The 12,977-nt window shown below is 37.6% G+C and overlaps 1 protein-coding gene across 4 annotated transcripts in view; it reads left to right on the forward strand.

The window, feature by feature from the left end:
* The window catches only part of LOC149218001 (sulfate transporter 4.1, chloroplastic-like), a 116,459-nt gene that overhangs the window by 38,111 nt on the left and 65,371 nt on the right, over nucleotides 1-12,977 (forward strand). Inside the window, exon 1 of one of the 4 annotated variants that reach the window (XM_089383722.1) lies at nucleotides 2,682-3,044. The exons of the other annotated variants lie outside the window; for them this stretch is intronic. Coding sequence (XP_089239848.1) covers nucleotides 2,742-3,044 — 303 coding nt within the window. The 5' untranslated portion in view covers nucleotides 2,682-2,741. Of the gene's footprint in view, nucleotides 1-2,681; nucleotides 3,045-12,977 lie in introns of those variants that run through there. 4 annotated transcript variants of the gene reach the window in all.

Raw genomic sequence — 12,977 nt, forward strand, 5'->3', positions numbered from 1 at the left:
AAGCAGAGCCTCCCCCTAGGATCAACACGACTACAAAGCTCTTCACATTACAAGAGGTGGAGATTGGAATTAAAAAGTTGAAAACATGAAAGGCAAGGGACTTGGTTGAACTTCAAACAGAGTATCTAAAATGGAGAATGAACACTCTTGCGCTGCACATCATGGAAATATTCAACAAGGATTCCCAAGAGACTGGACAACTAGCTATATGGATGTGAATTGTGGGCTAGCAGCACCCCCATCTCAAAATGGAAGCAAATTGAGAAAATCCAAAAACGCTTGATCATGAGCAAGTTCAAAATAAAAAGTTCAATACCTTATGAGATAATGTTGAGTGAAACAAGAGCAACTCCCATCGAAGTAATTGCCATGGTGCGGCTCATAAGATATCTAAAAAGAATTGAGCAAATGGGAGTAGGTAGATGGCCTAATGTTATCTTCAATGAAGGCATGACTGAAAGAAAGAAAACTTAGATGAAACAAAACTATACATGTATGCAAAAATGCAATATCTACTTCAATGCTTGTCCCACAAATAGTAAGGAGTTAAAGAATTTTGTTATGGAGAAGTTCCGTAAACAGGTATGGGGAAAAGAGTTTGGTAGAAAGAAGAAATACTACATTGAAGAATACAACCCTACATGTAATCTACAACAAAAAGAGTTAGCATTCCATGGAGGGCAAAGGTTCTTATTGCTCAATTAAGAACCAACTCGCATCAACTTTGGTGTGAAATATAACGGTGGAAAAGGCCTAAAGAAGCTTGGGAAGAACGAGTGAAGAATACAACCCTACATGTAATCTACAACAAAAAGAGTTAGCATTCCATGGAGGGCAAAGGTTCTTATTGCTCAATTAAGAACCAACTCGCATCGACTTTGGTGTGAAATAGAACGGTGGAAAAGGCCTAAAGAAGCTTGGGAAGAACAAGTGTGAACATTTTGAACGTTTAGGGCAATGGAATCGGAAAAACATTTCATTTTGGAATGTGATGCATTCAAAGACATCATAAAAAGCTATGGGAATATGTTAGCATCAGTTTCTTGGCATTGTTAGCGATGTTAGCATCATTTAAGAAAGCGATTGAATTGCAAAAGGCGAAAAGCAAGGAACTAATGGTCCCATAGGCTATTTTTAGTCTTATGCATGTTAAAATATCATTTCATTCATATTTTTGAGGAATGCCTGCCTGCCACATGTTAACATTGAGAGTGATCCAGGGAGGCACCGAGGGTTTTTAGCCTATTTCAAAACAACACAGAACATTGAAACTCGAGAAATGTGTGATTAGCATGGATTCCGTTTCGAAATAGACCTCTTTCTTAAAATCAAAGTTCCATTTCGGTTCAGTGACACTTGTCCCATATAACTCTTTATCAGAGAATTTAGCCTATTCTAACATGACCTATACTTCAAAACTCCAAAAAGTGAGCGATTGCAGACAGAACAGTGAATCACCAAAAAAGTTGGGTTTGTTGACAAATTAATGGACTAAAATATTTAAACAAGAAAAAACTACTCCATATGCTTTGGCTTCTTGTTTTGCCCCACAACGAGTTGAATTTTCGGAAGTTTTGCACGACATAGGATGGAGAAACGAACAATGATAAATTACTATGATCACATTGGAAATGATTTCTGATAATATGTTTAAATTAGTGGCTTTTACGGCCCATTGCTTTCATTTATGAAGCCATTGAAATAAATTTGGCCACAAAGCAAAAAAAAAAAAAACTAAGACCATGGCATGAAATAAAGGAGCTTCGATTAGATATTGTTGTAGATTGTTTTAGGGTTTCTTAGACTTCGAAATTTAATTATACAATGCCAGAATTAACAGAAAATTATATCTCTCGAAAGCTCTCAACTCACCGATCTTGATGAATAGAAACTCCAGGGTTGAAATGGTTTACATAACATCGATGCTGGAGACATTAGTTCTGTTGCTCAGGTAATGGAGTCAATGATATTTGGGCCCACAGGGCCATGACGATGTTGGAGGTCTTTATGTAAAGGCGTCGGGCAAGAATAACCATGCAGATATTCGAAGCCCTGGGCTCCTCGAACATCGATCGTTACCATAATCAACCCAAATTCTTCTTTCAAATTGTTGTCGTTAACTATTCACTCACAGATATGGTGCCACTCGCCTTTCTCCTTGCTTTGGCGCAAAACATTCAACATATTTGTAAAGTGTTTGCATAATCCCTGGAGAAATGGAACGACCATAATGTTTGCTAATGAAGGGATACACCCAGAACATTACAGGCCCGCGGTGCCGGGTAAAGAGAATTGTGGCGGGGGTGGGAGTTTGCAGAGATCAAGGCGGCTGTCTGTGACGACACATGGCAAAACGAACGAAACGTAACTACGAATGGTAAGCGAATTTGGGCAAAAGGTTCCATTGACAAGCTTAGACGTGTGCTGGCGGTGTGCTGCACCTTAGAAAATCCCTTCGGTCTCCTTATTTAAAAACGTGTAACTCAAAGATTTATAAGAAATGCCCGATAATAAAAAAGTATGGTGCGTACAGCCACACCATTGGTTGGCAGGGTCCCGTATCTTTACTTCGTCACACAATTTGATCGACCTTCCCGTATAAAAGAAATAAAAAAGCACGCACCTTTGATTTGATAATAAAAAGTCATAAATAATAAAGTATTGCAATTTAACTAAATGCAAGGATATCCGTACTTGTACCAATTGCCGGGCGGGACGAACGGGAGAGAGCGTGACGAAGAATGGAGTGGAGGCCGTCCTCTTATCCATCCTCAAGCACTCCTGCAACCCCCGTTGGAATCCGACAGACGCCAAAGGTCATTCCTCTGCAACATTATCCTCCATATTCTTCATCGTCATCGTTAATTCGTCCTCGTCCGAGCTCTTTTGCCAAATGGCTTTCCAGGATCCAAAGAATGTCAGCCATGGAATGGCTGTTGCTGTTGCTGCCCTGCACTCGTTGGATTCGAACCTATAAATGGAGGGAATACCTGCAGGCCGACATTATGGCCGGGGTCACGGTCGGCACAATGCTTGTTCCTCAGGTGTTCCTTCTTTCATTGATTCTCCTTTGATGCATTTCACTTTACAATCCCGTGAAATTGATAGAAAACTTAAGGATTAATTAATTCTCCAGCTTCTACAAGACCGGCCGATAGTCTTGGAATTGTCTTACAGAGGGAATCTGATAAAGCTAATTAAATTACACTCAGAATTTGTTCAAACTTACAGCGAGAATTAAAGAAAAACGTGAAAATTAAAGGACGGCCACGTATGTTAAAAGGTTCAAAATGGTGGAATATGTGATAATTTACTTGTGAATGGGAAGCTGCTAACCTTAATTTGAATGCTTGACATGAATGGCAAACATATAGCACAATTAGAGTCAGAATTGATTAGAAATGGACGAGTCTAAACATTCCACCTTTTGGACTTTTCTGGCAACCATCACTGCTAACTGGCTATACAGTGGTTGATAAAATCACAATTTTCTGTTGTTTAATCTGAATTTTTGAACATATAAATGGATTCAGTGCCCTGAAAAACCTATGCAGCACTCAGATTGTGCGGACTCAACAACTCAAATCTGCAATTCCAACAATGTTTGGCTGGATTTTGGGCAAAATTGGCCGGAAAATATATGCAGAAAATGTCCAGAAGGTAGAACATTTAGACTATGCTATTCGATTTTACGACGAGAATTCAAGAAATCATGAGATGTAATGGAAGGATGACCATGTGTATGTTAAGAGGCCCAAAATAGGCAGATACGTGATAACCTGAATTAGAATGCTTGACAGCATGTGTAAGCAAATTTGTAACACAGGCTATCAAGCATTCTAATTCGGGTTAGCAGCTTCCGATTCACAAGCAAATGATCACATATTTCACTATTTTAAACCGCTTGACAAACACATGGCTGTCCTTCCATTAATTCTCATGTGTTCTTTAATTCTTGTTGTAAAGTTGAATAAATTCTGAATCTAATTGCTATTATACTCAAGGCCAATAGAACATTATACTTCTTAAGAGTTCAACATATCACTCGTGGGAATTGTTCGAGTGGGGATGATAACACTCCTCTCAACTGCTCGGGCTAGATCCAATTGACTTTTTGCTTTACAAATACACCCACACCTTATTGGAATTTACAGCTAGAATTAAAAAAAACATGAGAACTAATGGATGGATGGCTAGGTGTATGTTAAGAGGTCTAAAATAGTCATATATGACCTTAATTAGAATGCATGACAGCATAGTATTTGCTTCATAATTAGAATTTAATCGAATTTATGGTGAGGATTTAAGAAATCATGAGAAATAATAGGGGTTAGCTAGGTGTATGTAAAGAGGCATCTGATTTGGAAGCTGTTAACCCTAATTAAAATGCTTGACGGTGGTGTTGCAGATTTGTATTAGGAGCTCCAATTTCATGGGCCCAATGGTTTCAATTTCCTATTTTAAGGCTATTAATTAGATTCAATAATTTGCATGTGTTAATTTTAGTTATGTTCTATGCTTAGAGCAGTTTACTTATTTTTCTTCTTATTACCCACAGATTAGCAATGACATATACATTAAGTAAAGTGTAGATAGAACATTAAATGATCAAGAGAAAACAAGCCAAGACAAGAGACACAAGATGTGGCGGCTAGCTAGGGACAAACCCCAATGCAGGGAAACCCTTTGATCAAATCTTCTTTTATCTTCAGTAGTTCAGCAGAGAGATAGTACAAAATCTGAATTCTGTAATTTTATATTAGCAGTAGCAAACCCTAGATCAGCAAAGTCAAACTTGGTCAAACTAGCTGAAATTGACCTCTAAAATGCTTGGTCAATTTCCGGTCAATTTGTCTTTGAACAGCCCTTGAACAGCCCCAAAAGTACAGTGAATTTGCAGATTTCTGAAGTCAACTTGCAGCCCTAAACTAGGGCAGTCAACACCGGTCAAACCAGAGGTCAGATCACCTCGGTTTCTGTGCCAAAAATTGCGGCCTGCCTAGGAAAGGCAACCACACCCAATCCGCACTTCTGGATGGTCAACGCTTGGTCAACGTTGGTCAAAGAGATGACTTGCTGCCCTAACATCCTTCTTTCTGCATCTTCCTTGCCCTAGGACGTCTTCCTTTCAGCCACACGTGTGAGAGAGAGAGGCTCCTTTTATGCGTAGGAGAGAGAGAGAAGATGAGTGAATGAATTGTCCAAATGAGGAGAATGCTCCTTGTATTTATATGCAAACGTTGAGGATGAATAGACGTGACTGTTGGGCTTCTGAGCCTACATAAGTTTGCTCGCCGACCTTGACAATTTGTCCATAATCAAAATTAATTCATATCTCCATAAATACTAATCGGAATCGGATGATCTTTAGATCAATCCTACGCCTCTCGATGAGAGGAATCTAGGAAAAATATCAGAGGCCATAAATAAGGTGATCCGCATGGAGTTTGGCCCTAGTTGCCAATTTTAACAGCATGCCTTGTAACAAAAGGGAGAATAATAGCGCAACCAAAAATTGAAATACAGTCTTTCCTACCGATATCTCTTTGTATCAGAATTTTGCCAATATCTCACCATCTCAAACAATTTTGCCCATATACTTAGCATAGCCACCAAGAGTTGAATGTGAATTGTAGGAATAAATTGAGCAGAATTGGAAAAATTATTCCATATACTCAGTCTTAAAAGAACCAAAATTAACTGAGATAGTTCTATTCAAACATAAAAGAACATAAGCATAAATAGATCGGAACAACATAGGAAGTAATATGAAATTTAGATTTGAAGATATTTTGATATTTAATGATTGCTGATATGATACAAGGATTCAAGCCTAAGCAATTTTGACAAGGCCAAATCCCTATAGAGGATCTGATTCTAACTTTAGGCTAATGATTACTCAAATGCCATTTTGTTAGCTTTTGGGATTATTGCCAAAAAGTTTTCACTTTGCTATGAGAGTGCTAGGTCTATTAGCTCCTTGGCAATGCTTCATGGATATATAGATGGCTTAGTTTGGGTGAATGCTCAACCTTGGTTACAATACTAGCATAGTGTCCTTACCTAGGAGGTTGTTATCTTGATTAGGAGGTACCTACTAAGGAGGTAGATTGGTGGGCACTTGAGGAGGACACTTATTCCTAGAAACTTGGGACCTTGTGATATACACTATGGAGGTTGGACACTTCACTTGAGGATGCTTGATTTGACGAGCATAATACATGGAGGTCATTGATGGACTTTGACACATGTTGTGGAAGAACATTTGAGCTAAGTGACCATTGTGGTGCACATGAAAGGACATGTTGTGGAAATCAGCTCTAAATTTTTTCATTCTTGGGCCCCGATCTATCAACCTAGCCTTTTTATCCCTGCAAATTCACCTCCCTTAGCCTTGTTCTCCATTTTCATGGCCTCTTTTGCCCTAAATTGACCTAAAACCCAAATCTGAAGTTTTAAGGCTAAACACTTGGTGGTTTTGCAGGTTTAAGGTCTCAAAATTCATGTTTTTCAAGTGGCAACGTGATGCCAAAATTTCAACGAATTTCAACTGTGGGATCCTCAAGGCTTTGGGCCTAGGGTTTGACTTCTAAATGTTTGTTCTGCTTCAGTTTTATTACAATAGTCAAATCACTAGTATCTAAGCCCTAAAACCACATTTTAATTGGTCAAAATCAATTAGAATTGCAAAATTTAAATTTTCACAAGTTTTGGCCACTTGGGCATCTCTAATATCTCTAATTTGACCTTGATCTAACATTTTAGCTTGTTGGAATTCACTGCATAATTGTGAAATTCAAGTCTGAAATATTTCTGAAGCATATACTTGATAAGTATAAAAAATTTGATTTTTCAGTTTGTGGTAAAAACTTACCATTTTAGACATTTTGGGCATCATTTTGGGTAAAGTCTAATTTGTTTTACTTGCTCCTCCATTTCTTGGATTAATTCTTGCCCAACTATCACCCAATCTTCTAACCTGTCCCAACTTAACGGTGTTCTGCAAGGTCTGCCGTTTAATTCTTCAAATGGAGGCATTCTGATTGAGCTGTGGTAACTGTTATTGTATGCAAATTCGACTAAGGATAAGTACCTTTCCCAGTGCGATTGCTGATCCATAACATACATCCTCGACATATCTTCAATTACTTGATTTACCCTTTCTGTTTGCCCATCAGTTTCAGGATGATAAGCTGTACTTAAATTTAGTTGAGTTCTTAAGGCCGACTGCATGCAAATCCAAAATCTTGAAGTGAATCGTGAATCTCTATATGATATGATCTTCTTAGATACTCCATGAAATCGATAATTTCATTTATGAATACTCGAGCTACGCCAGCGACTTTGTAAGTATCTCTTATGGGAATGAAATGGGCACTTTTCGTTAATTTATCCACTACCACCAGAATAGCATTGTGTCTTTGAGAAGTAAAAGGTAGCCCAGTAATAAAATCCATAGAAATGATCTCCCATTCGGTCATAAGAATGTCGTGAGGTTGTAAGAGACCTGCTGGATGACAATGATCAACTTTTACTTGTTGACATTCCAAACATCTTGCAACGAATTGAACGATATCATGTTTCATGCCCGACCAAAAAAAGAGTTTCTTGGTATCAATATACATTTTCTTTACTCCAGGATGTGCACAATACACTGTTCTGTGGGCTTCCTTAAGGATGGTGTCTCGAAGATCCCTATTATCAGGAATATACATCCTTCCATAAAATCGTAAGATTCTATCATCTTCTAGTTCATATCCTTCAACCTTAGATTCTTTTGGCTTTTTACTTTCAAGACTAGATCTTACCTTTAAATACCAGCTATCTTTTATGAGATGTTCTAGTACTCGCTGCCTTAAGTCTACTTTGATAGGTATGAGAGAAAATATCCGGGGTCTTCTGCTTAAAGCATCTGCCACTACATTTTCTTTTCCTTTAATATATGATATTGCAAAGTCATATTCACTTAGGAATTCACTCCATTGTCTTTGTCTAACATTCAAGTCTCTTGGGTGAACAAATATTGTAGACTTTGATGGTTGCTTTTAAGTGTAAAACTTCGCCCCACTAGATAGTGTCTCCAAATCTTTAAAGCCAGTACTACAACGGCTAACTCTAAATCGTGAGTAGCGTAGCGTTCCTCATGAGGCTTTAATTTTCTTGAGACATACGCTATTACTCCTCTATCCTGCATTAATATTGCACCTAACCCATGTTTGGATGCATCAGTACATACCGTAAAATCTTTGTCCATATCAGGGACTCTTAAGATTGGTGCACTGGTCAGTAGTCTTTTGAGTTCAGAGAATGCTTTATTACATTCCTCAGTCCATTCATACTTAACACCTTTACGTTGAAGAGTTGTAATCGGCTTTGCAATTTTGGAGAATCCTTCCACAAATCTTTGGTAGTAACTGGCTAAACCCATAAAGCTTCATACTTCATGTGCATTTTTCGGTATTGGCCATTCCATGATTGCTTTTACCTTCTCAGGGTCTACTGAGATCCCTTCACTTGATATGATATGACCTAAGTAATGAATCTTTTCCTGAAAGAACGAACACTTGGATAACTTTCCATATAACTGGTGTTTTCTGAGGCAGGATAATACTATCCGTAAATGGTCTTCATGCTCTTTCTCATTCTTGGAGTAGATGAGAATATCATCTAAAAAGACTTGTACAAATTGATCAAGATATTTGCGGAAAACACTGTTCATAAGATTCATGAATTCTGCTGGAGCATTAGTTAATCCAAATGGTACGATAGTAAATTCATAATGCCCGAAGCGTATTCGGAATGTAGTCTTAGAAATATCACTTTCAGAAATTCTTAGCTGATGATAGCCTGATCGAAGATCAATTTTTGAAAAGACAACAACTCCTTTCATTTGATCGAAGAGGTCATCAATTCGAGGCATAGGATATCGATTCTTTACTGTAGCTCGATTCAAGTCTCGATAATCTATGCATAATCTTAAGGATCCATCTTTCTTCTTGACAAAAATTACAGGAGCACCCCAAGGTGATATACTGGGTTGAATATGTCCTATATCCAATAATTCCTTCAATTGAATTTGTAATTCTTGAAGTTTCGGAGCTGTCATTTTATAAGGTGTTTTAGAAATTGGTTGAGTACCAGGTTTCAATTCTATTGTGAGGTCTAGCTCTCTTTCGGGGGGTAACCCTGGTAGTTCCTTTGGAAATACATCTGGAAATTCGGCTAACACCGGATATTGTTCTAAGGATGGTCCTTTTCCAATACTTACTTTTTGAATTACATATGCCTGACAACCTTTCCTTAAGCAACGCTTCATTTTTATTGCTGATATGTAGCATAAAAATACTTTTCTCTTGATACCTTGAATTTGAATCGCCTCTCTTTCATCATTTATACCGAGAGTTATTTTCCCATAACAGTGTACCCAAGCTTGATGAGCTTCTAATCAATCCATACCTATGACAAGATCATAAGTTCCTAGGGTTGTGACATAAACTTTCAATTTAGTTGAACTGACCCTTAGATCGATTTTGCATTGATCCACACTTAAGTCTACGGATTGGAGTTCTTCTGAGGCCATTTCTACCTGTCTGAAATCATTTTGCCTGCGAGCTGCCAGCCCACATTTATTTAATGCATATGATGAAATGAAACTATCTGTGGCACTAGTATCAAATAAGATTTTGAATTTTATACCATTAATAATACCTGAATATTCCACTATAGTGAATTGGTGTGTTGCTTGATTGTTGTTGACTATTGCATGGATTCTATGATTGCCTTGGGTATTTGGTATTGGTTCCTTTCCTGTCCCATGCAATATACTTGATGAAGCTTCTGGACAATCACGTTGAAAATGCGGTCCTCCACATCCCCAACAATTAACCTGGGTTGGTCCTCTTGAATCAGAACGTGAATTTCTAGATAAAGAGCTTCGCCCTCTCATGTTGCTTCCTCTCGAATTTCTTCCTCTATAAGCAGTTCCACGAGATTTCCATGGACTTGTGTTTGATGATTCAGCGGCTATAGTATTAACTGCCATGGGAGCTCTTGCTCCTACACTTCTTGGGGTAAATCTATTACCATAAGGTGGTCTTGAGCTACTTCCCTTGAAGAAATTTCGTGGAGTCTTTCCTGAAAATCCTGATTGTGGAGGTTCTGCTGGCCCGACATCCTTTTTGATTCCTAGATGTTCTTTTGCATAGCGGCCACATTCTACTGCCTCGGCTACTGATGATGGTTTCCACATCCTAACCAAGGCCCTAATGCGAGGGTTTAACCCAAATATGAAGCGTTCAACTTGACGTTCATCAGAATCTAAGTAGTGAATGTATTTCACAAGCTCCATAAACCTTATTTCATATTCTTCCATTGATTTATTACCTTGAATTAATGTATGAAAGGCTTCGGCTTGTTGTCCTTGAAAATATGGAGGTAAATACTTAGCACACAATCTTTCCTCGAACAATTCCCAAGGAACATTATTTGTTGTGAGGTGTAGTTGTTTTTCCAAATTTCCCCACCAAATCAAGGCACTTTCCTTTAGTTGAAATACCCAATTTTTGTTTTTGAAGAAGAAGAGTACTCTCTTAATTTAAAACATCTGTACATTCCTTCTAACCATGCCTCAACACGTTCTCTAGCTCGTCCTCCTGAAAATTCTGGGAGTTTAATTTTTTGTAGCTCCATAGAAATATCTTCCTTTGATCTTTTATACTCAAAATTCTTTGGTTCCGCTGAAGTGGTTGCTAAGGGTTGAGGTTCTTTTTTGGTCTTAGCCATTGTTGACCCTTGTAATGTTTCCAATAAGGCTTCTAATGAGTGCATTATCACGGTCAACTCTGGTGCTGGAGCAATTGGTGTTGATGATGGTCCCGATGGAGGCGATGATGATGGTGGTGGCGATGGAGATGGTGATGACGACGGTGGTGGCATTAATGACCGTGATGCTGCTCGATCACGTCGTCGTCGCTGATATGTTCTTACCATCGTAGTGTTTCATGTATAGATAATTATAATTATGAGAATCTGAGGTATACTTTTAGATTTAACATGTATAGTTTTGCAAATTCAAGCTTATAAACGGGTGTAGTTTTTTTGCTATTTTTACTTGCTAGGCAGGTCTTATTGGTACCGAGGTCAAGGAGGGTGGTCTCGCGACCTTCTTGTCCTAATGCAGGGTTTTCTATCTTTATGCACAATAATACTCATTCTAATGCATGGGTCTTTTAAATAGACGCTTCAATCTATATAATAAACTAAATTTCCTTCAACTAGCATTTATTAATCAATTCGAAATTATGCTATGTCATAATGATTATAATAATCTAATTTGAATATAATGCTCCTACATTTACATAACATAATTATTGAGAATAATTATTTGAATTGATGATGATTTTTTTTTTCTAACTTAATTGGATATTAACATCATGACCTAGGATGATTATTATTTTAAAATACATTTTATTGATGAATTTAATAATTCCATTTTAATCTTTATCAAATCAATAATTAAAATATGTAAAAAAATATTTAATAAATTTAAATGAAACTTATAAATCAAAATAAGTTCCAACATACGGCAAATAAATAAAATACCCAAAACAATAAAATAAACATAAAAGCTTATTATAAAGAAATTTATTTATACCGACATATATATTTATTTATTTATTTATTTTATTGGCTCAGCAAACCCGACGTAAAGGAACAACCACGATAAAGGGCAATCGCGAACCAGCAAAAGAATCTGTCATGAATTGGCAGTGGCCAGCAAACATTGTTGACGATTCCAAGGAAACAGCCTATTAACCTTCTGGACTGGCTAGTGTGCATTACAAAGTCATTGCGATATCTGTTCCTATTAGGCCACTACAGGCTATCAACCATTCTAACATTTAGAGGAACGTGAAATACCAGTGAAAGACGACCCTATTACCCACTACTTTCTGTCATGATTTAGAAGAGAAGGTTGTCTGATCTGTGGTTGCCATAAAGCTATTATTGGAAGCGAAGATATACAACAGGACAAGGGCAATCGAGGATTTGTGCCGGTTTAAATAAATGTGATGGTTGGAGGAAATCAGATTTGAATTGTAGTGGAAAGAAAATCTGTGCTTTCTATTCTAATTGATTATTAATTTCACAAATATAACTTTAATATGGGATAAGGGTTCATGACAAATACATTGTGTTTGCTGGAATTTGTTCATAATAAATTCCGTCAATCAAAAGATTTGTTAAATAATATATGAGATGGGCCTACCAACTTCATAAATAAATATAAAATTTTGGTTTAGATGTATTTGAACATAGTAAGCCATTGGCTAATGTCATGAAGTCCAAAACCCACCCACGCCTATTACCTAATATATCCCTCTGCATGAATACCCCGCTATCACTATAATAATATAAAAATAAGTGGAAGGCTTTGCGTGGCGCTAGATATATGTATGGATTTAAGTTTAAATGGACACGACTAATGCCTGGTTGTCACAACTAATACCGTGCTGTCGGTTTATAACCAAATCGTACTACTCCTTTCATTTTATTTATATGTTCTCATTTGGAATTTTATTTTTATTTTAATTTTGTGAACCATCAATGATGGGCCATGGCTATATCGGTTTTGATAAATAGCAAGAGCCCACAATAATGATCATACTCAGCAGTAATGAAGGGGAACTGGTCGAAGTTATGGGCTTCGAAGAAGACGTGTTGTGGAGATACTTGATATCAGTCTTGAAATTGGGCACTCCCTTTTTGCAAGAGGCCGATACCATCGACAATGTCAAGGCGAAGATACAGGATAAGGAGGGAATCCCTCTCGACCAGTTGCGGCTCATCTTTAAAGACATTGACTGGAATGTTTGCCTGGGCCGTGTACTATTTAATGTTTGTTGTGGCCAGTGGGCAAAATTATTCATGTCTGTGGGTCGAGTTAGCATCAAGGAATGAGCTCGCGTAGACGGTGT

This window comes from Pinus tabuliformis, chromosome Q (genome assembly GCF_031772625.1).
Source record: "Pinus tabuliformis cultivar Carrire ecotype Pingquan chromosome Q, CPIR1, whole genome shotgun sequence".
NCBI lineage: Eukaryota > Viridiplantae > Streptophyta > Pinopsida > Pinales > Pinaceae > Pinus > Pinus tabuliformis.